At 46.8% G+C, this 24631-nt stretch overlaps 2 protein-coding genes across 5 annotated transcripts in view; both read right to left on the bottom strand.

The window, feature by feature from the left end:
* Nucleotides 1–6672, bottom strand: part of CLTC (clathrin heavy chain) — a 33389-nt gene extending 26717 nt beyond the window's left edge. The window contains exon 1 of one of the 4 annotated variants that reach the window (XM_068154809.1): nt 6415–6672. In XM_068154809.1, the coding sequence (XP_068010910.1) occupies nt 6415–6456 (42 nt within the window). In that variant the 5' untranslated portion in view covers nt 6457–6672. The remainder of the gene's footprint in view (nt 1–6414) is intronic. The other 3 variants (XM_068154810.1, XM_068154811.1, XM_068154812.1) reach the window with 3 other exon arrangements.
* A 2571-nt stretch (nt 6673–9243) lies between these two features.
* DHX40 (DEAH-box helicase 40) lies at nt 9244–24105 on the bottom strand. Its single transcript, XM_068154808.1, has 17 exons — nt 23886–24105; nt 23487–23632; nt 23026–23145; nt 21650–21880; nt 21392–21458; nt 20729–20860; nt 19275–19374; nt 18335–18421; nt 17664–17846; nt 17108–17188; nt 16245–16402; nt 14002–14116; nt 13607–13715; nt 13108–13202; nt 12464–12533; nt 11819–12047; nt 9244–10030 (listed from the first exon to the last, which is right to left on the bottom strand). Exons 1-17 carry the CDS (start codon nt 24025–24027, stop codon nt 9891–9893), a joined length of 2205 nt encoding a protein of 734 aa, XP_068010909.1. The 5' UTR covers nt 24028–24105; the 3' UTR covers nt 9244–9890.
* Between the last annotated feature and the right edge of the window lie 526 nt (nt 24106–24631).

The following is a 24631-nucleotide window of genomic DNA, read 5'->3' as shown; positions in this document are numbered from 1 at the left end:
GATTTACTAGGATGTGGTGTTTCCTTCTGTTAGGGCTACAGGCTTAACAAGTGCAAAATCACTTCTAGAGGATAGTTTGAGTCCCAAGTACTCCACTTGGCAATAACTCACAGCACTAACCTCAAACGCTGCTGACAGAACAAATCAAATAACCAAGTCCTAAAAGGCAGCAAACCTCTTAGGGAAGTCTAGGCTTAGCCACTGGATCAAAGTTGCTTAGATATTGCAAGGCAGATTTATCTTCATCATGATCAAACTGCCATCTGATAGGTATGTCTGAGGTATCCCACCCTGGTCAGCAGGGGAAGATGTGGTCCTTTTTAAACTTCAGACCATTTTCAAAGGCTGACTGGCACTGGAGCTCTGAAGAAAGCTTGGAGAAGCTTGCTGATGGAGGTGCAACCACTAGTGAGGTCTTTAGGTACACAAACTTGTTCTGCTAACATTTCATCTTTTAATCTCAGACCCAAGTGCAGAACCAAGCCTGCTTCGAGCACCAAGGCAGGAAGGGTGACTCTAAGCATGACAATCTCTGCCTTTGGTTACAGGAGTGTCACCAGCCCAGGGTGGCATTGCCTTGCTCAGAGGGTAAGGCTAACAGTAACTTTCATTGGCTGCACTCAGACCTGATGCACCTCACTCCTGAGAGTATAGCTCATTCCCTGGAGTACAGGTTACTTTCTTCCCCAAACAGGCTAAAGTTCAGGTGAGTGGGGCAGTGCTTATAAAACTAAGCAAAGTAAACAGAGACCAAGATTGCTGTTGGGAAATCTGACAAGAGAGGTTTCTTTGAAGGCTTTTATTATGAACATTTAAATACTATTTCACACACAAACTCCTGAGCTGGCACTACAACTAAAAGAATAGAGAGGTTTACCACAGATTTTCTACTCCTTCTCTTACCACAAAGGAACCACCCCCACCTCTCCCCTCCCTAAAATTCCATATAGCACTTAGGGCTGCCACCTTGCACCCACCCACAAACCAGTTTTAAAAATAGTAACAAAGAAATGAAATAACTGTAAAATTCCTCCATTGGACTACAAAAAGCACTTCCTTGGCTTTCAAGCAGATGTGAAAGCAGAACTTGCTAGCTGTGCTTGAGCAACCAGTTTACAGTTCAAGCCATTTTACACCAACATCTGTTGGGAAGTTCAGTTATACCACGCTCCTGACAGCATGCTGAGAAGAAAGTGTTCTGTGGAGTAGCTGCTCCAGTAGAGTGGAACCACAAAACAGGTTTCCAGAGACAGCAGCAACTCTTCTGTTCAGCAGAGATGTCATCTCAGAGTACTCCTTTAACCCAAGATGGGATACTTCAGTCATTTGCAGGCTGTACTGAACCAACTTCCATAACCAACTCGATCTGGACAGCATTGAGAGGTGAATCATTACAATATACTAAATCAAAGTCTGGTCAGCAAAACAGCTTTTCCTCTGGAAGATAATTAGCATGTATTCTTGGTAGCTTCTCCAGATCAGTTGTCATACTACATGCACATTTCACACCACATTGTATGGTAAAACTGCTGACAAAAGTCTCTTTGTTGACCCTTTCCTGGAACATTTGCTTTCTTGTGACAGTTTGCTTAGCTGTCAAATAATTTCTCCCTGCCTATGAGGAAGGGCAGAGAACTGCTGAGTAGACATTTCACCTCGACTCACACTCAACAGGATATAACCACTGTTCTTGTAGCCACAAGCAGCTGCTTAGTTTCTGCCCAGAGACTCCTTATCTACAAGCAGCTAGAAATCACGTAGCTGGGAAGTGCCAGTTCACAGAAATATTCCCAAGGATTTTGAGAAGCACAGAGCTCCTTGATGTGCAGTGAGTCACAAGGCCATGCTTTGCTGGGCTTTGACTGAACACAGCACATCATCAAGCTACATTTCAGCCACTCATTTAGCTCCATACATGATAATCAGCAAAGCAAACTTAAATTTCCCAAAAGGTATTGATCTGTCAGAGTTACTAACTGCAGATCTGCAACACTGGAGCCCTACAGCTAATGCACTTCATGCCTACCAGTGCAAGGTAAGAGTTACAGCTCGTGACAGGCTAGGAAGTTATGTTTTCAACAGATAAGAGACTTCTATAATATTTGAGAGCTCTTCTATTTCTATATCCTTCCTATTTTCTGCCTCACCCTCAAAAGGCTGAGGTAGCCATCCGGTCTCAGCAGCCCCAGGCATGCTGGGAGACTGTTCTGGTTACTGTACCTGCTGAAACTTGAGTGCAGAACCACCAGCTGCTATCACTTGTCTTTGGTTAAGTCACCACAGCCCTAGTGTGAAGTGCTAATGAGCAGTGGCACCAGGACAAGCAGGCCTGTTGACTTCAGTACCTGCTGTGAGGGCCATCCCAAGAGCAACAGCTTATGAACTGCTTAACTAATTGTTTCTATCCAATTAGTGGACATGCTCTCCAAGTTGCCCAGACTGCTCACATCATTCTTTGTTACAGGTTTTCCTCCTCTAGTAATATTCCAAGCTCACTGGTTTTAGAAATTCAGATCCAGTAACAAGCAGGGGGCAAGACCCTCACCTAACCATTGTCAGCCACAGCAGACCTGTCTTTAATTCCTGACTTAAAATAGCAACTGAAGACTTGGCTGCTTCAAATGAATGCTGTGATAGCAGAGATTTAGTGGGCTAGGACACATTAAACCATCTCACTGCCAGCACAATACATGGAAACATTTTGTTGTTTGTCATTGTTAGAGTGCAGTAGTGCCTGTGTATGTTTTGAATATGACCCCTCAGCTGGCCAGTTTTATTCAGCCAGCTCTCTGGCATAGGTAGCTGTGCTCCTGAGAGCCATCCAAGGGCCACCACACTAAAACATTACAGCCACCAATCAGGTGTACTCCTTCAGCAACCAACAGCTACAAGAGCCCTTTTCCTAGTAAAAGAATGGTTTTGTCTTAGCATCAAGAGCAGCCCAAGCAGACAGCTTTCTGTCTAGGAAAGTCTATGTACTTGAGTTCAGATGAGTTTAGTCACACTAGTACAGCAGTGTGCCTGGTCCAAGTAACCTTTTTGTAGATTTCAGGGTACTGTGGCTAAATTAAAAGGCAACCACAGTTCATCACCTGCTAGTTTGTCTGGTTCCTTCTCACTCATCTGAGACATGTAATCTTGGGACAGCTCCACGCACCTACCGCAGTGAGCAGTTTTCTTTTACTTTCACTCTCAACTGCAACCCCTAAACCCCTGATAGATTTGCAGTCATTGGACATGCTGAACTCTCATCTCCCACCACACGACCTCTGGACTGCTTCCTCACAGCTACTTTAACAAAAAACAGTACTGTTAAGTTTTGTAAGGTAAGTTTGGTAGCTTTGATAGCACAGGAATCAAGCTTCTCCTTGAAACATCTCAAGGTAAAAGTTTCTCTGCAGGATGTTGTTGGTCTCCTTTTGTGGCAAGGCAAGAGACAGTACACAGATAACATCCCACGTATTTGTGACTCTGGAGATTTCAGAGCTATGTCATGGGACTCAAACAAAATGTGAAGCCTGACAACACATTTTGGTTTTGGACTTCACTTAGGAACTCTCCAGAAAGCTTACTTAACCCTGAAAAAAAAACCCACCTTGCCCCGTCTTACTTGTCCACAAATGATCTTTAACTCAAATTGCAGGTCCAAAGCATGCTGCACTGTGTACCCAAGAGACGAGACATTCAGGAGCACAACAGTGCAAGGCTCCTGGAGGCTTCAATTCTTCATTCCCATATCACCTAGCCAAGATACTGACAGCAGCAGAAAATGCCAGCTTGCCTTGAGTAGTGCAAGATGGAGTACAGATGGGTTGAAGCTGAAGATCAGGATGAGCTTTGTATAGACTTGACCATTTTCTGCTCTGCAGTAGGGGGTCCATGGAGAACTAGTATCCTACTGCACATATTGCTGACTGCCAGGCTCCTGGATTAATGGAGAGCAACTTCCAGTAATAGCCTCACAAGAACTTTACCATTGTATCCATCACCTGCTCTTTCATGAATAAGGCTCCAGTTGGATACTTTGCCTTTCCCTAAACACCAGCTACAAACTTGCAAGTGTTGCTCAACACCTGTACAACAAGTTTGCCAGACAATGTAGGTCAGGCACAGTTCAAGAAATTGCACTACTGAGTCCATGAGGACCTCCTACAAACAGCCTGGAACACACTACAGCAGCTCTGGGTAACAAAAGGGTTGCAATATCAACGTTTCTACTCTCAAATTTACTCCAACAGCAGTCAGAAGTACCTCTAAGAAGTCAAGTTCCTCTGAATTTTTTCAATGAAGTAAAATGAGGAAGGTCAGTAGGTACAGCAAAGTGAAGCATTAAGGGCAAGAGCCACGAGTATGCAGGCTCAGAAGGCAGGACACCCAGTCTTTAAGACCAGATATGCAGTAGTAAAAGACACTGGTTAAGCCAGTGCTCTGGAACAGGAGGGGAAAATGCAAATACAAAGTTACAAATCAAGAGATAAATCAGTCTTCAGTCAGAGCAGTCACATTCCACAATAGTGCTGGCCTGAAACCTATCAGCACCTCAGAGTGGAGCTGATGAGTTTCATTATGTAATAGAACTCATGTCATTAGAGACCTGGTCGTGGGTCACATGCCAGCTTTGTATCTTAAATAATGTATCACAGACTCACTTCCACAATACTTTATTAAGAGATGGGCTACCCAGAGGGATGGCTTTCGCCTGAGCACACAGAAACTTCTCAATACCCCATCCTAAGCTGTGGCACTACCAAGAGACAACGTTTGCTCAGAGCTGAAGCTCTGGCCAACTCATGAGATTCTCCTGTCAGTGCTGCTGGATAAAGAACAGGCCAGGGCCACACTTCAGCTATAAATTCTGGCCTGGCTTTAAAGTGTTATCAAAGTAAAGTTATCCAGTGCCCAATAGTTAACTAGCTAGATAAAACCCAACCATGGCAGCGTGTCTAAAATCTAGAAGTAACACTACAGACAGTGGTAATTCACACAGCAAAATAAGCACCTTGCATCTTTCTTTCAACAAGCTGTCTAGAAATTAGATTATTTCTATTTAGGTTAGGGGAAAAGAAGTCACTATAAATGATGCAAACCCATCATTACAGCAGCACCAACCACAGCCTCAGTTAGCCAAGCACAAACTACATTTAGATGTTAACATGACAGGGAAGAAGAGCTACAGATAGATTTCCAGAAGATCCTGCCTAGGTATGTCAACGTAACTTTCATTACACAAGTTCTCCTCAAAAAAAACACCACCACCTCAGTAGTGAAGCCAAGCTTAAAACCATCACAGCTACAGCAACTCAGGACAAGAAGAATGTAGTACTTCGCCCTACAGACTTGTCAGCTAGGAAGTACACATTGCACAACCCAATTACCGCTTCCAGACCCCTCCCTGTACTCCAGCTTCACCCAGAAGACATTCATGCTGCACGCTCACTGGAGAGGGTAACCTCGCATTCCTGCAGTGAAGTGACTTTGGAATTGTTACTACTGCCTTTAGAAAGCCACCACAAATAAATTAAAGGGAAGGGATCTATTAGAATCCGGTTACGGTTTAATGCTACCCAACCCCAGAATGTGTCAGGGGCCAGGCAGTGAGCAGAGCCCTGGCGCTCCTGTGCCTGCACTGCCACAGCCGTGCTGCAGGGAAGCCCGCAGTAGCTTTCACGTCTCACTGCAATATGTGGTTTTTCACCACAGAGGATGACAAGTCAGAACATCAATAAAACGCTTTAATACGTCCTTAGGATTACACGGAGTCATCGCCCTATTGATTTTTTTTTTCTTTTATCAATTAACAGCACACGGAGACGACTTCCCCACCACCACCACTAGCGTGCCCCCTCCCTTGCAGATGCCCTGAAGCGGGATTTCCCACTCGCGGACTCTCCCCTCGGAAGCCGTGCGACACCACCCGCACTCTCCCCTCCCACCGCCCAGCAGGTGCTAGAGCGTGGGCACGGCGCCAGCCTCGCCTACACCACCGGCACGGAGCGCACTCCGCCGCCCAGCAATGGGAAGCCGAGGTGGGGACCGGGCAAGGGCAAGGACTGGCTCCCTGCACCTCATCGCCGCCTCCCCGGGACACGGCAGGGCCCCGCGACGCCCCAGCCCTTCCCCTCGCGTCCGGGCCCGCACGGAGGCAGCAGTGGGCACGCGGAAAGGTGCCCTTCGGGGCGGCGCAGCGGGCAGCCCGCGGCGGGAAGGCGCTGCCCGAGCTAGACATCGGCAAGGCCTGCGTAAAGCGGCCGCCGCGCCGCTGGAGAAGACCCAATCTCGCAGTCCTCAGGGAAGGACCGCGGGCAGGCCCAGGGCCTCTCGCCCAAGCACGGACCCCGAGCGGCTCCTCTACCGAAGGAAGCGGCCCGCCCGCCCCGATGCCCGCTCCCCAGCCCCGCTTCCCTCGGCGCCCACCTGGAGATGCTCCTGGAAACGAATCGGCAGGATCTGGGCCATGGTGGCGGCAGGCTGGGGCTCCAGTCCGAGACCGGACCGGAGTCACACCTCAACGGGGTCCGGGCGGCGCGGGGAAACGGGACCGCAATGGCGGAACGGGCCAGCGAGCGGGGAAGAGCCGCGGCGATCCGGAAGCTGCCCCCGCCGGCGGAAGGATACCGCCGCGGAAGGAAGAGTCCTGGCCTCACCTGCCGGGACCGGCCTTAACTGCGCCGGCCGCGCGGAAGGATCCCGGCGAGCGGCGTGACTCACACGCCGCGGGGCCAATGAGAGCGGCGGAGGAATCCGCCACCGGAAGGGACTATTTCGGGACTCATCACTCCTCTTTCCCCGGCCTTTTTTTTTGCCACATCATGCGACCGGGGTGCGGCTACGTCACTTCCGTTCCGCGCTCGTCGCCGCGGCGGTCACGTGCAGGGGGCAGCGCGGCCGGTACAAGGTGACTCGGCCGGGGCGGGGACGGTTGCCATGGGGACGGGCGGGGCAGGCCCGGCCCCGGCTCCCCTCAGCGGGGCGCGGGGCTTCCCGTACCCAGCCCGAAGCCCCAGGCAGCGACTGGATCGATCTCCCCGCCCCCGAGCCCAGCAACTCCCGGGGCCGCGGAGGAGGGCTCTGCCCGTTGACCCTTCATCGCCCTCACTCTCTGCCCCCTGGTTTCCTCCCCCCCTTCAGGGTGTCTGGCTGGTCGCAGCAGCTGGATCGATAGAGGATGTGGTTGTGCTTGCTGTGCTTTAACAAACAAGTCATTAAAAAGAGAAAACGAAGTAGGGAAGGAGCAGCAGCTGACCCACACCTTCTCCCTTCACCCCAGGCAGAGACTGTCACTGAACCTCTCCCCAGGCTGCTACAGTCCCTTCAAACTGCAGGGATGGTCCAAAGGCCTCTTTCCTTGGAGCACTGTTAATAAGTACAGCAACATAGTGAAACTTCGAATTTCCTTCTATCAATGTAACCCCAGCCCCCAGAAACAGGTAAAATTTAACTCTTTTTTAAAGAAAGTAAGAATTGATGACCAGGGCAGTGCACCTGTTTCACTCACAGGCTGTCCTGTAATGCACAGACCCCCCAACAGACCTCACCCCTGCTTTGCTTACAGCTTGCTGCCTTCTGCAATCTCATTTCCCCTGATAACTTTTGTCTTCAATTTGCAATTGGAAAAGCTCTGAGTAGCCCTGAAACAGAGGGGTAAATAAACCCCAACACCTCTCCCTTTGTATAAATAATGTAATAAAGCTCTAGGATGTAAGAGATACACAGCCCTGAGCAAGAGTGGGTGGTGTAGCTACTGATCTCAGACCTAGCGTGTGGTGCTGATGTCATTTGACTTGCAAGTGGCTATGACAAGGGCAAGAGAACAACAATAATTTGTGGGCTTTTGCAAAATTCATGCACTGGGTTTAGTCAAAGAAAAGTGCTGGCTTCTCAAAAGCAGGGTCTGAGCAGCAGCAGGGAAGAACAAAACCCTTTTCCATCTGAACACAGGAGAAAGAGCCCAGGGAGAGAGGGATCATAAACATGCCACTTCCTACCAGGACTGATGGCAGCCAGCAATTGCTCGATTCACACACTGCCTTCAGAACCAGAAAAGCATTAAATGTTGCTGCTGTTCCTGTGCTCTGCACACAGACGAGGGGCAGGAGGCAGCAATTCTCCTGCAGCTCAGAACTCCAGGGCTGCCACTTGCAGGACATCAGTACTGGCTCCAGCCCTCACCACTGACAGCTGTGGTGCTGCTCAAGTTAAGCCTCTTACAGCCTGGTGAGCAGCACCTAGCCCTGCAGGGCAGCCAGAGGACACTGCTGCAGCCTCTCCACCACAGCAATCACAGCTGCTGCTTCCCTCAGCTTGGCAAGTCCAGAGAACAGCCTCTGCTTTTTCATTCCAATAGGTACAACCACAGAAAGGGGGACAAGCAGCAGACCTGCTACCTTTGTCATGAACATCAGTATTATCAACTCACTCATTTCCCATGGTTTTTATAAGCACAGCACAGAATTCCAGCATGGAAAGGGTTGGAAAGGACCTCTGGAAATCATCCAGTCCAACCCACCCCCCCTCACTAGAGCAGTGTCAGCTACAGCAGGTTGCCTAGGATCATGATGTCCAGGCAGGTTTGGAATCTCTCCAGAGGAGGCGACTCCTCAACCTCTCTGGGCAGCCTGCCCCAGTGCTACGTCACTCACCAACAGCTACAGCCTGTGCACTAGAGCTGGAATGCTGAATACATCAAGTGTTAAGGCCCCCTTTCTACATCACTTTAACTGTGTTAGTTACCTGAAAAGCAACTGAAGGCAACTCCTAAGCTGCATGCAACTGAGGCTTGAAAAATGACAGTAGGTTCTTTCAGTTTCTTGGAAACTGTCTCAAACAAAATATTACTCACTGAAAGTAGTGAAAAATGACAAAAACAAAAGAGACAAGCTCCACACTAGAGCACTGGAACACTTTAGGATTGTTAAGGTGACAGTAGGAGGTTACCTCTTTGTGAGAGGGAAACAAACTTTATGATGACAAAGCTACACAGCTCTTGGCTGTGTTACATGCTTGAGTCAAGGAAAAACACCAATATTTCCTTGGGGAAGAAGAATCAACATTTGAAACACTTCTCCTCCAGAGTAAAATCCATGTGTTTGAAAAATGACAGCTACCAAACTCAGACAAACAGCCTAGGAGGCAGCAGGCCTGCTGATGGACTGCAGGGTGCAACCTAGCTGAGGACTGGACTGACTGCTGGGTTGGTTGGGGTTGTTTTTCATTCAAATGGAAACCACACAATGCTAAGTCATCCCTGATAAAAATGATGTATTTGTAGCAAGGATGTGAAGACAGTTACAAAATACTTTGTGTACAAAGACACCTTCACCCACAAACATCACTGTACATGGTACAGCACAACACAAGAGTAGAAACAACGCTGACTGCAACACAGAATGCAGGTGGCAAACCTCATTTTGAGTTTAGATCCTGATGGCTGTGCTTAGTTGCCAGCTGGGGTTAAACCATGATATGGTTCCATCATTAAAAGATCACTTCCTGAGTGGTGTATGAGCATGGAAACAACCAACCAAAGTAAAATGGATAAAAATAGTCCTGCTCCTTAAAAGAGAGGAAATCCCAAACCTAAGAAAATTTTATTAAACAATAGTACTGAGACCACTGAGACCTTTCTAACTCAATCAAATGCCACAGAATTGGCACCACAGTATCATGTCTCCACCCACGCTTCAGGCTGCTAAAGTGTTGCCAGTGACATACAGCAACAAAATTCAGCTTGCTGACTTTTCCTTGCTGGATGCAGCAGAGGAAGGTCGCATTTCAGTGGTCTGACACTCAAATGTGTCAGAAAGCAGAGGTATTCCTCTATTCCAGTTTGTCACTCTGCATTATGCAAACATCCTCCCAACAACTGCACCAAACCGCTTTTCCTCATGGCATTACCCTGTTTCTTTCACTGCAGCACTTAAACCCTGGGCTCTTTGCTGCTTTCTCTCAAGATAGCGAGCTCGGGCGTCCAGTATTGATTTGTCATCATTCCTTCTCTCCATCTTCTTTGCAGAGTTGTCTGTGACTGTTTCTGGGGGTAGGGAAAAAACCAAAAGAGAAATAAACTCTTCTGCATCAACACCCCCCCCCCCCCCCCCCCCGCAGCATTACAATTCTTCCCACCTGCAAAATACCCCAAACCCCCAACAGCATCTCAAATGTTTTTCAAGTCCCAGTCAGTCACTTGAATGACTTCCAGAGAGGACAGACTGTACCACAGCAGGGAGGGGAAAAAAACCCCCACAACAAACAACAGAACACCCATGCCTTAACTCCCATGTCAATATTGCAGCTGGGCTCATCTCATCCCCCAAATGCCTATCTTGTGTTTTATTGCAACAGATACCAAGCATCTCGTGTTCTCTGTGCCCATTTCTTCTCTAAATCACACATTCCCAGCTCAGGTTTAGGCAGGAGAGGGACAGCCTTGGGAGCAGTATTAAATAAAAAGAGGCTCAGAATAAACTATCTTTATCCATTTCTGGAGGTAGGAGGAAGAGAGAGGATAACAGATAAAGGAGTGGGAAAAGTCAATACTCCAGCTACCATTAGACATGCACATTCTCCCACAGAGCTGAGAGCTTGGGAGTGCTTCTCCCAGACAGAAAGAGAAACAGGAAATATTTTCAGTTAAAAATAAAATTTAAATTTATAATAATAATAAAAAAACCACATTCAAAGACCCTGAAAAACCAAGTACTGGGTGAATGAATTTGCTGCTGCAGCCTACTCCCAGAATCTGGTGCCCAGCCCCACAGCCCTTCCATATGAGGAAAGAGCTTTAATCAGCATTCACTCTTGGAATGTTTGTAGTTATTCTGTCTTGGAGCTCAGGCTTCAGCCTTTCCTTTCATTGGGCACTAATTAAACCTTTGCCAGCTATTCAGCCAACTATTTTCATGAAGCTCCCCAAAACAGAGTATCAAATTAATCCACAATTGCCTGGTGAAGTCAAAAGTTAAGGGGGACAAACAAACCCCAGCTCCCTGGACTTCAGATAAAGGGCTGAGGTTCCTCTGCATTATCCAATAGCATAAATATCCTTTCCAGCAAATCTGTAACCAAATGCAATTGGTGTTTTTGTCATTTAAAATGGTTGCTGTAGATAATAATGCAGACAAGAACGATGCTGGGCTGAACACAAGAATCCAACACTGAAGAGAATCTATGTTGGCATGCTTGTACTATATGTTAAATCAGTGTTTTGGAAGGGTCAGCCCAGGGGTAGAGAGGCCCTCTGAATACTTGACTGCTTTAGGAAACCTGCTGATAGGAGAATGCAAAGAATGTCAAGCAGCCAGATCAGTTAGTGGGCATCAGTTTGAATTCAAACTATTTCAACGTATGGCATTAAGTTGTCAGAACAAGACATTCACCAAAACGTGATTCTTTTTCCTCTGCTTTTCATTTGGTGGGGTCTTTTGGGTTGGGCTCCAACCTGCCCCTTTGGACTTCTCTCTCAGGTCCATATTACTTGGGGTATCAATGGCCACAAACCCTTCCCAAACTTCAGTAACTGTCAGAGCAAAATACTTCTATTCAACAATGCATTCAAGTTCAGCTCTCATCAGCTACAGTAACCCATAAGAAGGTAGGAATGTGGCAAAAAACTACTACACACACTGCAAAGGCAGGAAAATAAGGATTGCAGAGCTGTAGTAGGACAAGAAAACAGCTAGAGCTACACATAGCAAATGTTAAGCACATCCAGACTGACAGCTGCTAGTCCTGAATGCATTCAGTGACATAACACACAGCCGTCTCCACAACAACCAGGAACACCACACATGCCATAGGCATGGCGGAGTCATGTGCTCACCATACTGCCTTTTAAGGTCCTCTTTATGCTTCCACTTGCTTATTTCCTCTTCAGTTACTTCTTCCCGTGCCACACTGCTCAGCTCATATGCATCAATCTGATGCAATCTGGGCAACAAATCTTTGACCCACTCGTAGCGAACAGGACACACCGTCCGCACGTAGATTTTGGATGTCACTGTGACATCATGGAAGATGATCCACTCCAGCTGAGTCTCCTGGTTATACAGCTGACACATTAAAAGATTCTTTCAGAATTGATTACAACAAATGACAGGGGGTTTATTTCTAGAGCACCCTCACCTGGAACACCTTCCAAGGCTTCACGTGCAAGAGTGACACAGAGCTGACATTATGCTCAACTTTCAGATAGGAAAACTAAGGCAGAACGACTTGCTTAGAAATGCCCAGGAAATCCAAAGAGCCAGGGAGAAATCTTAGTCTATGTCACACATTTCATAAGCCCTAACATCTACCAAATTTGAAGTAGTGAGGCTCTTTCCCACTCTCAAAATGAACACTGCAACAGGGCTTCTCCTGGCCATAAGTTAGCAGAAACCAAAGAGGAGAGGAAGAGTTTACAGGGACTTGCCTCACTCCTTTCAGAGATCCTTTGCAACCTGATTCATAGCCTTTGGCAACTTACTGTAGATGAAGGATGGATATAAACTATGCTGCCATGTCCATCCATTGTGCAGAATGTCCTGGCTGCAGACCTGGAAGGTTTGGGAAAAAACAAACACACACAAACAACAACAACAAACACCACCACGTAAAACTACAACGAAACTTTGCTGTGGTTAGACATCACTAAACAAAGCAAATTAACAGCAGCATAGGAAAGCAAAATCAGATCTATAAGCAGAAGATGATTCTTCCAGAATTAAATTTAAAATAAAAAGGAGAAATAAGATAGATCTAAGTTACCACAGGAACACTGCAAATGCAGTAACACAGTAATGAACAGGGTTTGGGATTGAACTCTTTAAGAGCCATTATAACTGAACATTCCCAAGCCCTTTAGTATCTGGAACTCCTCATCAGCTTGCAAGTTCATTTCACAGATGGAAAAACTTCTAATCCAAAGATGTAAGCAACTGCCCTGGAATGCAAGGAGAGTCAAAAGCAGAGGACTCACCAGGCTTCCAGCCCTGTGCAGAAACACTTTCAGTTGCAGTTGCTACTCCTAACAATAGGCTGTAGCCTTACTGTTGTTTCAGCATGCAGTTCCACCTTTGAAGAGCATGGATAGCATCTCTTCCATGCAATACTTCCACCTTCATTACTTACCTCCTAGCAACATTGATGAAGTATCCTGCACACAGACATCTTCTTAGTATTTCTGTCCTGGAGCCTTCAAATGTCTCTTTAGGGAAGTCTGGAAGCTATGTAAAGGAAAAAAGTAAATCAGGGTTTTTTTGTCCCCAAAGAAAAAGTGGCTATACCTCCTCCATTCCATGGATTTTAACCTCTGGATTTCTCATAGAATGATTTGGGGTGGAAGGGACATCCAAAGGTCACCTAGTCCAACCACCCTGCAATGAGCAGGGACATCCTCCATTAGACCAGGTTGTCTAGAGCCCTGTTGAGGAAAACCCTCCTTGCTTGTTACCACCATCACCCCTGTTAGTTACACAAGCCACAGCAAGGATGCCCTGATCAATACTGAAGTGGATTAATTTCTGCTGGAGAAAGGCAGCAGCCCTCTGGCAAAGGCTGAGTAGTCCAGTACATGTCTTCAATATGAATTGCTGTAACCCAAGCATATATAAAAATGATTTTTTGCTACCTGTTTCAGCTTGGTGATTATTTCCCGCAGCTGTTTTTCCACACTGAAAGCAGATTTTAAAGCTCTCCAATGGACCCAGTATTTCTGGCACCAAGCTGAAGGGGACTTGCTGAGAACAGAAATACTTGTGTTATAAAGGAGCCCTTTGTCAGCTGCAGGCAGAAAAGTTGCCTCTATTTTTTTGTTATGGCTGTACAAAGAAGGCGACCTACACAGCCTGATACTTTGTTAGTTGAAATAACAAGAGTCTTGACAGAAATCACAGATCACAAAGAGCAATCAATCTGCAAGTAGGTCTGAGTGCATACATGTGCATACACACAATGCATCCAGACTCCAGCAGCAGCTGGGAGTTAGGAGCGATGCAAAAGCCACTCACTGGAATCATTTTATACCTTGCTTTGCACTGCTCGAAGATATTTAAGAGAGTTGCAAAGTCGTTGCAGCCTCCCACTTGTGAGGAAAGTTCCTGGTGCTGAAGCTCAGCCTCCTTTTGCTTCTGAGGGTCACCTGAGGAAGTAAGTTACATCTCACTTTAACAAAGTCAGCTTTGTTTACCACTCCTACTTCATTTTCTGTTAGCACTCTCCCAAGTGTTTGGCAGCCTTGGATCTTTGTTCATGTTATTTTTAGATTTGTCTCTCCTCCACAGCTGCATTTACAGTTCTTCCTCCTTCCACTACTGCTGAACAAGAACACGTAGATGCTATTAGACCTGTGATTAATCTCATCAGTCAGTGCTGGAGATGAAGAATCTCGTCCCTTAGAAACACAGGTTCTGCCTATTGCTCTTTCGCCATCAATTTTGATGCTGGCATGAAAAGATAAAGGAACAGTGACCTTAAATAGCTCAGAGATCAAATGAAAGTTTTGCCTAGAGAGAAAAAACCACCCCAAGACTGCTGAAACCACCCCATCATAGCTGCCACAGCAGCAAATATGCAACTAAACCCATGACACTAATCTATTTAGCTCAGCTTTGTCCCAGTCCTCAAGTGCCACAGTAATGGAGGCTTTAAATTAAATAGGAGTCTTGGAAAAAAATGCAGTCTGTGAGTTTAGTGGGAATTCACTAAACACCAGGAATGTACCAGGCAAAAGCAACATGTCCAAAGTGTTATTTCAACTTTTAAATACCCAAAGAATTTCTTCCCCAGCACAACCTACTCCCCTCTGTAGAGAGGGGTACAGCAGCAAAGACCAACACACTGCATTGCTGCTCTACTGCAGTGTCAGAAGTTTGTGGGTATTAAAAGCAACACCAAGGAGGTCAGGAGGACTCTTTGTGTCCATATTGCACATGAGCAAGTGCCCTCAGGATGGGAGCCTGGGTTTGCCTCCCGGTGCAGAGTGCTGCTGGAGAGTAACGGAGACGTGTGCACTAGCTAGCTGAACAGATAACAAGGGCACAGTGCCAGTGGAGGATGGGAAGGCAAACACACATTTGTGAGAATGGGCAAGACCCCACAGCAGAATCCAGGCTATCAGTGCTGCCAGCAGGGTCTTTAGCTGCTGCACTAACGGGCACAGTTAATAGACTACAGAGATAACTGGACAGGAGCCAATGAGTGACTAGAAAGGACAAAGGTCTCCCACAAAGACACATAAGGACTATATGTAGCCAGTTATGGGGACAGGTTGGGGGGCAGAATGGAGTGGAGAGGAGACAGGAAGGAGGACATGGGAGAGGGAGTTTAGCACCAGTGAGAGGTGCAAGCTTGGAACCACAGCAAAATTACATTTTCCATCTGGAAAAACACCGGAGATGGAGGCAGTGACAAATTGAGTTTATCACAGTAACTTATTCAGTAGAAAAGCCAATCCAGAGGCAATTCCATTTGTTAAATAAAAATGAATCAGTCCCTGTTGCCTGTACATAGATCAACAGCAAAACATCTGCTGCAGTGCCTTTTGGCTTTCTGGTGGTTTTGATTGCTTTGGGTTTTGGGTTGATTTGGTTTTTGTTTGTTTTGTTTTTCTTTTCCCTCTTGTAATACAGTTTTTCCCCTTATGACCTCTCAGCAGTCCACTCATTACCCATATGGTGCTTTACAGCTCACAGCCTTGGGACAAATGCAACCCAATTCCATACTGTTTGGAAGTCTTTGGAACAGCTGTTGTCCAGTCCCTAGCATGCATTGTGCCCTGACTCCAAAACCTCAGGAAGTCGTAAAAGCACACAGGCAAAGTGCCACTGTATGTTTGTGCTGACCTCACCCTTCTTCTCCCCTGCAGATCTGCTACAATGTACTCTGGGAGACCAGGTATTGCACCTGAGGACCTCATACTACAAGTAAGAGTTATTTGAGGCAAATACTTACATCTCTCACCAGTGCTGGGCCCAACTAAGGAGAGCAGCTCGCTCCTTGGCAGGAGTAAAGACTCAAGTAAAGGTTTGTGCTACCAGAGCTCAAAATGCAGACTCAGTTCCCACTTTATTACCTTGAAATACACCTGTAAGATATTGTGGCTTCACAAACTACTGGCACAGAAGACTGCTGAGAGAAAAAAACAACTGTAGAAGTTGCAGAAGTCCCCAGATGAAGCAGTGTGTGCTACCTAACCATTGCCTGAATGTCACTGTCCAAGCAGAATCCCCCACCCGCCCAAGGCTGCTTTGGGATAAGGAGCTTCCTACCTGGACGAATGAAGACATTTTCCACAGACAACATGGCTGCTATGGGAAGCATCAGATCCTCACAGTCAAGAGAAGCAGCTTTTATAACAGCACAGGCCAGATTGGGAGGGAGGGGAAACTGCACCAGGAATTCACCCAGTCTTGTCACGTGGCCTCTCCTTGTCCCAGGGAAAGAGATTCAAGTACAACATTCAACAAAACTGAGTTTAAGTGTAGACCAGAATATGTACACACACTGTCAGCCTCCAGAGACTGATAAAAAGCACAGGAGCAGCATTTCCCTCTGGAAATTGTTCTGACACTGCAGCCTGCAGGCCCAGACAGGTGCTGGAGGCATGAAGCAAGCATCACTAGCACAAAAATATTTCACCTCTCTCCAGTCTGCTTATGCCTGCTTCGTGGCAGGCAAACCCAGCTTTTGAAGTGTATCAGATGCTTTATCTTGAAGATGGCTTTTGGGTTTAGGTTGTTTTGTTTGGTTGGTTGGGGGTTTTTTGCAAGAATTCCTGGAAGCATGGGATAAGATCTTGCTTCCTGTCTCAAGTTCTTGGATAGGCCTCACAGCGAGTGCCTAAGGACTTTCATCACAACCATCTGGGATCTGCTTCCAGGATCTACAGTGCAAAGAGCTGAGGTAATTTGTCTGAGGTCACTCAGGAACTTCAAGACAATGTGGAAAAATTAATCTCTGTCTCTCAAGTCCTAAGCCATGCTCTAACCCTAATTTTACAGGGTGTATTAAAACCCAGTGGTTAACTTCCTGGTTTGCTGGAGGAAGACCTTTCATCCACATGAACAACTCACTAAGACAGTTAAACCATTACATTTTAAATCATTGGTGAGGAGATCCCTTTAACTTTTACCTGTCAATAGCATCACACTGGTAAAGTTCCTTGAGAGCTTCTAAAATGTGTCTTTCCTCAGGGCAGTCCAAATAGGGAAATCTATAGTCAAAAATGAAGTTAAAAAGTCTCAGTCTTGAGCCTCTGCACAGCTTGGGTAGTTTTCTTATCTATTAAAATCCTTCTGTAAGCTCCCAGTACAGTGACCAAAATGCACATAAGCATCCTCAGGATAAGGGTGTGCTACTCTATGCACATGCAAAGATCAGCTGTATCTTCTGCATGAGAATGATCCTAACACTGAACCACCCCACAGAGATGAAGCTTTTGGGATATAAACATTTGAAAGAACACCATCAACCATTTCGTTCTGGCAGAACCTCAAACTCAATTTGAGGTCAAGATCCAACCTGCAATTAAAGACTGAGGAGAACAGCAGAAAAGCTAATTGTACCCAAGTGTCACAGTTGGCCAAGGACCTAATCCTGCCTCCTGCCACCAGGCTGTTGGTGCCTGTGCTGCCCTGCTGCTGAGGCACAGGAAGAAAATGCTAATCCCCTCTCTCCACGGAGGTCACCTTATGACATCATGCACCGAAAGGCACTTCAAAGTCAGGATGACAGATGTCAGACTGGTCCTCCTGATCTCTGGCACCGTGTGGTCAGGCATACATTGCTCCCAGAAGTCTCTGCTGTACAGCCTGTAGCTTTTCCCAGAGGATGTCCTGCCAGCTCGGCCAGCTCGCTGCATCGCTTCACTCCTTCCAAAACAGAAAGGCAGGGGAAAAAACACAACCAACAAACAGTCAAACTCTTGATCCTCTGTGTTATTATCCAAAGCAGCACACTGCAATTATGGTAACTACCAGCAATTGCTGTGATTGCAGATGGAAGATATATTGCACTGTGCAGCAGCTGGGGAATCCAGCTACACATGAACAAGCAGGATGAAGAAGCATTTCTGTGCAAGGCAAAGGTTTTTTTAAGCTCCTCTGAATCAGGCTGTTGTATTCAGCACACACAGGATGACATCTGAGCCACTGTTCAGACCACAGACAATACACAGTCCATCCCTCCTTAGTGCCTGTAACTTATAATAAATGGTATGTCCTGAACTTCTCTCTCTTTAGCAGCAAATAAAATGGCTTTAAATAACAGAGCCTCAAAGCCATCCTGCCTTTATCAACCAATACTCAGTACAGCCAGAGCACTCCCAGAAACACCAAGCACATGACTTGTTTAAACTTACTTTGAAATGGGAACCACCTCCAGTATGTCCAAGCCAACTCTGGGGTTATGGTTCAACTGCTTCACAAATCCACTATCTACTACATATCTGAAAAAGAGTCACACTCTGTCAGAGAAGAAAACAACAGAGCTCTCAGTAGACAGATAACAGCCAGGTGCACAGCATCAAAGCAAGAACACATCTACCCTACAATGCTGCAAACAGCTGCACTTGGCTGGTCAGCTGCAGCCCTGTTCAGTCAGCAGGATGTTACAGACCAGACCCATGGAAACTCAGTTAATGGAGCTAAGATTTGATTTCAAATTAGGCTCCAACACCACCAGTCATCTGTAAGACTACAGAATAAGTAGGGATTTATTCACTACACAGACAAAAAAGGCAACAGGTAACCATTGGGCAGGTACAGAATCACAGAATGGCTTGGGTTGGAAGGGACCTTAGAGAGTATCTACTCCAAACTCCCCACCATGGACAGGAACACCTCTCAACTAAAAGCTGCTCAAAGCCTCATCAGCCTGTCCCTGAACACCCCCCAGGGAGGAGGTGTCCACAAACCACCCTGGGCAACCTATTCCAGAGTCTCACCACCCTCTTACTGAAGAGCTTCCTAAGATCTGGTCTAACCCTACTCTCCCTCAGCTTCAAACCATTCTCCCTTGTCTTGTTGCTGGACACCCTCCTGAAAAGTCCTCCTTCAGCCTTCCTGTAGGATCCCTTCAGGCATTGGAAGGCAGCTCTAAGGCCCCCCCCAGAGTCTTCTCTTTTCCAGGCTGAACAACCCCAGCTGCCTCAGCCTGTCCTCATAGCAAAGGTCCTTCAGCCCTTGGATCATCTTTACAGCCCTCCTCTGGAGCAAAAGCAAAATCAGCTTTGCAAACCTAGTAGAACTTCCTGAGCTATTCCCTCTGCTACAGCTTTTATGAAAGACAGGAAACAATACCTGACTCCTTCAATCGTCAGAGATGTTGCAGCAATGTTTGTGGACACCACACATTTCCTAATGCCTGTGGGAGCAGGCAAAAATATTCTTTTCTGTTGATCTAAAATGACAAGGAGCCAAACAATCTGTTAGGTTTCGGTGCTCTGCTTTCAACCTGCATCTCTAACTCTGTGCAAACTTACTCAATGTGCTTGAATGACATTAGAAAGCGAAGCACATAACGTTCTCAAACACAGATTTGGGATCATTTTAGCACATGCCAAGAATCAGAGAGTATCTTCTTTGTTGTTTGCATATGCCAGAAGATTTTTAGATCAAGAAAGGCCAAGCACCCTGGATGTTTCCTAACCCAGAGCTAGGAAAAACAAACCAAGGTGCCTGGTCTTAACAGATTCATCATGAAGGCTTTGAGAAGTTTTAACAATCAGAGCAAGTGCAGGTTGACATGATGAGGTTTAGACAGACCCCCATGTCTCCAGCAAATCTCTTCACCAACATGCTTCATTAATTTGTCTTTCCAAGGAGCAAAATATGGGAGGCAGAAATCCAACTTTCTCCTTAAATATTCTATTGTACTTGGAAAATACAAACATCTCTTTAAGGAAAACTCTCTCTTGTGTATTTAAAGATATTAAATACAATGATCTCTGAGAAACTACCACAGAAGAATAAAATATATACCCCTCTCAGTCAGGAATCCAGTACCTATCATAAGGTAAGGAAGAAATTACATCTTTCTTTTATGCCACTCTTCATTTTTTCTTCCAAGAGGGTAAAGATTTTCCTCCTCTTCTGCAGCTCTTTCCTCCCAGCAGCACTTGCAGATGGAAACTGCTGTCCTGCTCTGCTGAACACTTATTCAGCCTCTTGGCATTCTACACATTGCACCCACACATTTCAACATTCACTTCAGTTCATCTAAAAACACAGTGTCTGTGTCCAGTAAAGGTCAAGAGGCCTTTGTGCTTAACTCTTTGAAACTAACTGTGGTATTGCTGCCAAATGTACCAGCCTGACTCACTCTGATAGCCTGTATTTTCCTGTATTGTGCTGTACTATTATCTTCCCTTCCAGGTCAACTCTCATCACCAAAAACCTGCTGCCAATATCTTTTCCACATCAAATAAAATGTGAGTGTCTAAATAAGGCATCTCAGCTTTCAATTATACCATATCCCCTTCCTGAGCTGGGAACCTTGATGCCACATGAAGCCATTTCCAGTGGGTATGGATTTTAACAGGAGGCTTCTTTGCAAGTACAGAGAGGGCTGAAGTTTGATTAGTTTAGGAACACCACAAACATCCCCCCCAGCGCTACAGTATTTTAACAAACAGGTTGATGAATGCCATTTTCTCCAATCAAAACAGAACTCTTTGGTTAGGATGCTGTTTATAACAACTCCTACAGCAAACCTTTCTGTGAATTAAGTTCCACAGGACATTATATGCTCTTACCTGTTGACATGGACCCATACAATGGTAAGATGAGCAGGCCTTCAACAGCCCGATCGTGTACTTCGTACCGGTAATCGATGGACTCTGCTCTCTTGAAAAGTAAGTCACAAGCTCTTTCTATCTCTATTTGACCTAAAAAAACCCACACAAGAGCACTTCAGTGACCTATGCAGCTACATCTCTGCTTTCCTAGTTTGCAGTATCATCAAACAAGATTGCTTGCCAGTATTATTAGAAGGAGGAAGAAATATTTCTGAGTGCTAGCACAGGAGGTGACACCCACTCTGTCCACAGTGCCTCGCACCAAGGTTACTCAAGTGCCTGGCCCATACAGGGTGCAGGGTTTTGCAGCTAAAGAAATTCTCCCTTCTGAATTAACAGCAAAATAAAGCATATAGACAATGCAAGCAGGTGACTGGGGCACAAGAAGAAAAGCTTACATGCAAATCCTCAAGTTAATGCTTCTCTTATCTGATCTCACAGGCATGGATATACCTAAACATGCTCAGGAAACTATCACTTCACAGGACTGTGTGTCCCTCTTGCAACTTCCCCTTCTCTCCTTGGTGCTCTGGGACAAACTAGAGAGTCACTGGAAGGATGTACTATTCTGCTGGCAATGCCATGTGTTGTTAAACCAGTTGTTAAAAGAAAAATTCCCACCTGTCAGGAAAACCAAGATGTCACCTTCAGGTTCATTTAAGTGGATGTCCAACGTCACTTTTACAGCCTGAAACAAACAAACAAAGCCCACAAGCCAACAACAGCTGGAATCTCACTTACTCTTTCTGAAATTCATCATCTTCCCTATATCCTGCAGGGATGCTAAGAACACAGCTGTATCTTAGGGCCTTTGCCAGATGATTGTCACACCAAGAACAGAGAACACAACACACAGAGGCAAAGTAAATCAGGCCAGACCTCTGTAACGTACGCAGAGCTGCCTACATCCCTCGGGCTCAGCAGGTTGCAGAATATCTCCTTGACAGGATAATTTCTTCCTGGAATATGCAGCACTGAACAGTCACCAAAGAACTCTGAGAGCTTGTCCACCTCCAGGGTGGCTGACATCACCACCACCTTCATGGCAATCTTCCTGTCTGGTGGTTTCTTCTGTAGAAACAGCTTCTTCAGCAAGCCAAATAAAATGTCCTAATGGAAAGCCAGAAGCACCTTCTGTCAGTAACTGACTTTTATTAGAAGTGCCTGACAAACTAGAGGAGGACTCTCTCTATCCCACTGATCCAGTGAATACAAAATAAAACATCACAGCTTCAAAGCCAAAGTGCTCAGAAGAATACACACACTTGATCTGGTTGTCTTGTAAGCACACTAACTGCTTTCTAGAAGCCGATCATCTTTTTATCATCTCTTTTCACAGCCTACAAACAGAATGAGTGTAACTTGAAATCCTTTGGTTTTCATTTTTATCCTGCCACAGTCAAGCAATTTGCAAGCAGTTACCTCAGACATTTGTCCAGCTTACCTGACATGACTGAGTGGGCAGCCTCCTCTGCTGTACTATCTATTGCCACTACTTCAGCAAGCTTTATTTTACCCTGCAGCGCTCTGGGTTCAAAATCTGCTCCTTTTAGTTAGACACTGGTGAAGAAGCAGTAGTTTCTTACAACTCTAGCTCAATTACTTGCAACACCCTCAGATGCTTAAGGGCAGAACCGGCATTCAGAAAGCCTTTTCCCTTTTTCCCAGCTGGACTGGCAGATTGTTTACTGGACACACAACACAGTCTCTTGGGGACTAAGTGACTTGAGTCTCACTGCACTTGTCACAGAAGGGTCAGAGTGACATTTGATAGCTTTGGGTACTTGGGTCAGGCTAGACAACTCCATGACCCCAAAAGCTGTAATCTCTTTGCACAGTCACATACGCACCCTAAGAAACACTAGGCCCTAGAGTGAGAGATGTTTCAGAGGGCTGGTTGTGTATGGGTTGGTCTTATTTTTTCAATTTAGGATTCTAGACAGTGTGTGTTCACTATTCTGGCTTCAAACTTGGGAATTTTGTGAAACCAGCCAAAAGCCAGCCAAGTTTTAACTGCTTTCAAACACCACAACAGCTGCAACAATTCCAGCAGGATTAGAGGCTGCATCTTATTTTCAGATTATGTAGCATGTAACAAAAGAAATCTATCATCTCAGGACAGCAAAAGGATAAAGTACATCCCTGCAAAGCCAGCCAAAATCCTTGGGGCTTAAGCAGGAGTGAAAGAAAGGTATAAGCAGACCTCAGAAAGGAGAACTAGGGACCCAAAAGGACAGATAAAAGGCAACACTCACAGTGCTGAGGCTCCGCTCATGGGCTTCATCCAGAATGATGACACTGTACTGGCTGAGAAGGGGATCTGCCAATATGTGCCTCAGCAAGCAGCCATCAGTCATATACCTAATGGCAGTATCCTGAAAGGTTTAATTAGACACTCAGCTGCAACCCCAGATTTTTACTTCAAGCTCAACACCTCTGCACAGCTCACGTTTGTTCGAAATGCACACTAAGACTGCATCACAGGTGCCTGGCAACGTTTTACTCATAAAGTGTCCAAAACACGAGTTCTGTGATACACACAACCGGAGCTGCACTACAGCTGAGACACATGGCTTCTCAGGGCTGCGACCTTCTGCACACAAAGCCTCAAGAGAGACAACAGGGCCGTGCCAGTCCATGGTGAGATTGAGCCCACCGACCTCACCACACCCTTTCATGACCTCATCTGCAGGAACACAGTTCTCTTGAGCCCTACCTCAGTGGTGCAGTCATCGAAGCGGACCTGGTACCCGACAACACTCCCCAGGGCGCAGCGCATCTCCTCCGCCACCCGCTGTGCCACCGAGATGGTGGCAACGCGCCGGGGCTGGGTGACACCGATGGCCCCGTGCTTGGCAAGGCCTACGGGAGAGAGGGGGAGAACGGGGACACTTGAGCTGTGCTGCTCAGAGCCAGTTCATACACAAAGTCCTGCATAACACATATATGCTGGTAGTTTTTCAGTTCATAAGGTTTAACGAAGCCACAAGCACACCGGCACAGCCCAGCCTGAAGCTGCACTCTCCCTGAGACGACAGGAGGATTATCTGCCCTTAAGTGTGCCGTTTCGGGGCCGAGGGGGTTCTCAGAGGTCTCCCCCGTACCCGGCCGTTACCTGCCTCGAAGAGGTACTTGGGCAGCTGCGTGCTTTTGCCGCTGCCCGTCTCGCCGGTAACGATGAGGAAGGACTGCTCCCTCACGGCCTCCACCAGGGCGCGCCGGTACCGGCGGATGGGCAGGACGGCAGTACTCTCCATAGCGGCGGGGAAAGAGAAGGAGGGAAGCCCCGGCACAGAAGGCCACGGCCCCGGGAAGCGCCGCGGGGCAAGCACTGGACCGGTGCCGCTCAGCACATCTCTCACGTAAACCTACACGGAAGCAGCAGCGCCGCGCGCGCCGATAACGTCACTGCTACGCATGCCTTCTATAGGCCCCGCCTCCTCAATGAACCACGCCCCTTAGACCCGCCCTCTGATAGGCCCCGCCTCCCTCGTAAGCCCCGCCCCTCCCGGGTTCTGCCGCGGGTAGTGGCTCTGCTTCGGTTCTTTAAAATCGTCATTTTTATCCCCAGAGCTGCTGCAGATGTTCACAGTGGCACTTAAGACACTTGGGGAAACTCAGCAGCACTTTTCCCGTGCCGTCCCAGGCCCAAGTGCAGGCCGGAGGACCCCAAAACCTCAGCCCCTCTGGCTCTGCCACGGCTGGGCTTCAGTGTAAGCACAAAGCACTCCCAGTGACATAACCACTGCTGCTCTCAGAAGGGAAAACAGCCCCTCGCCATCGACGCGGTCTCTGGAACTGACGGTGGACAGTGTGCCCAGGGCAGCATACCCAGGTGGGCAGGAAGGCAACAGCATCCTG

The sequence above is a fragment of the Melanerpes formicivorus genome, unplaced genomic scaffold (assembly GCF_026170545.1).
Source record: "Melanerpes formicivorus ecotype bairdi unplaced genomic scaffold, bMelFor1.0.p_v2 SCAF_29, whole genome shotgun sequence".
Lineage (NCBI taxonomy): Eukaryota > Metazoa > Chordata > Aves > Piciformes > Picidae > Melanerpes > Melanerpes formicivorus.
The sequence above is the reverse complement of the archived record's forward strand: the minus strand, read 5'-3'. Positions and strand labels throughout refer to the sequence as shown.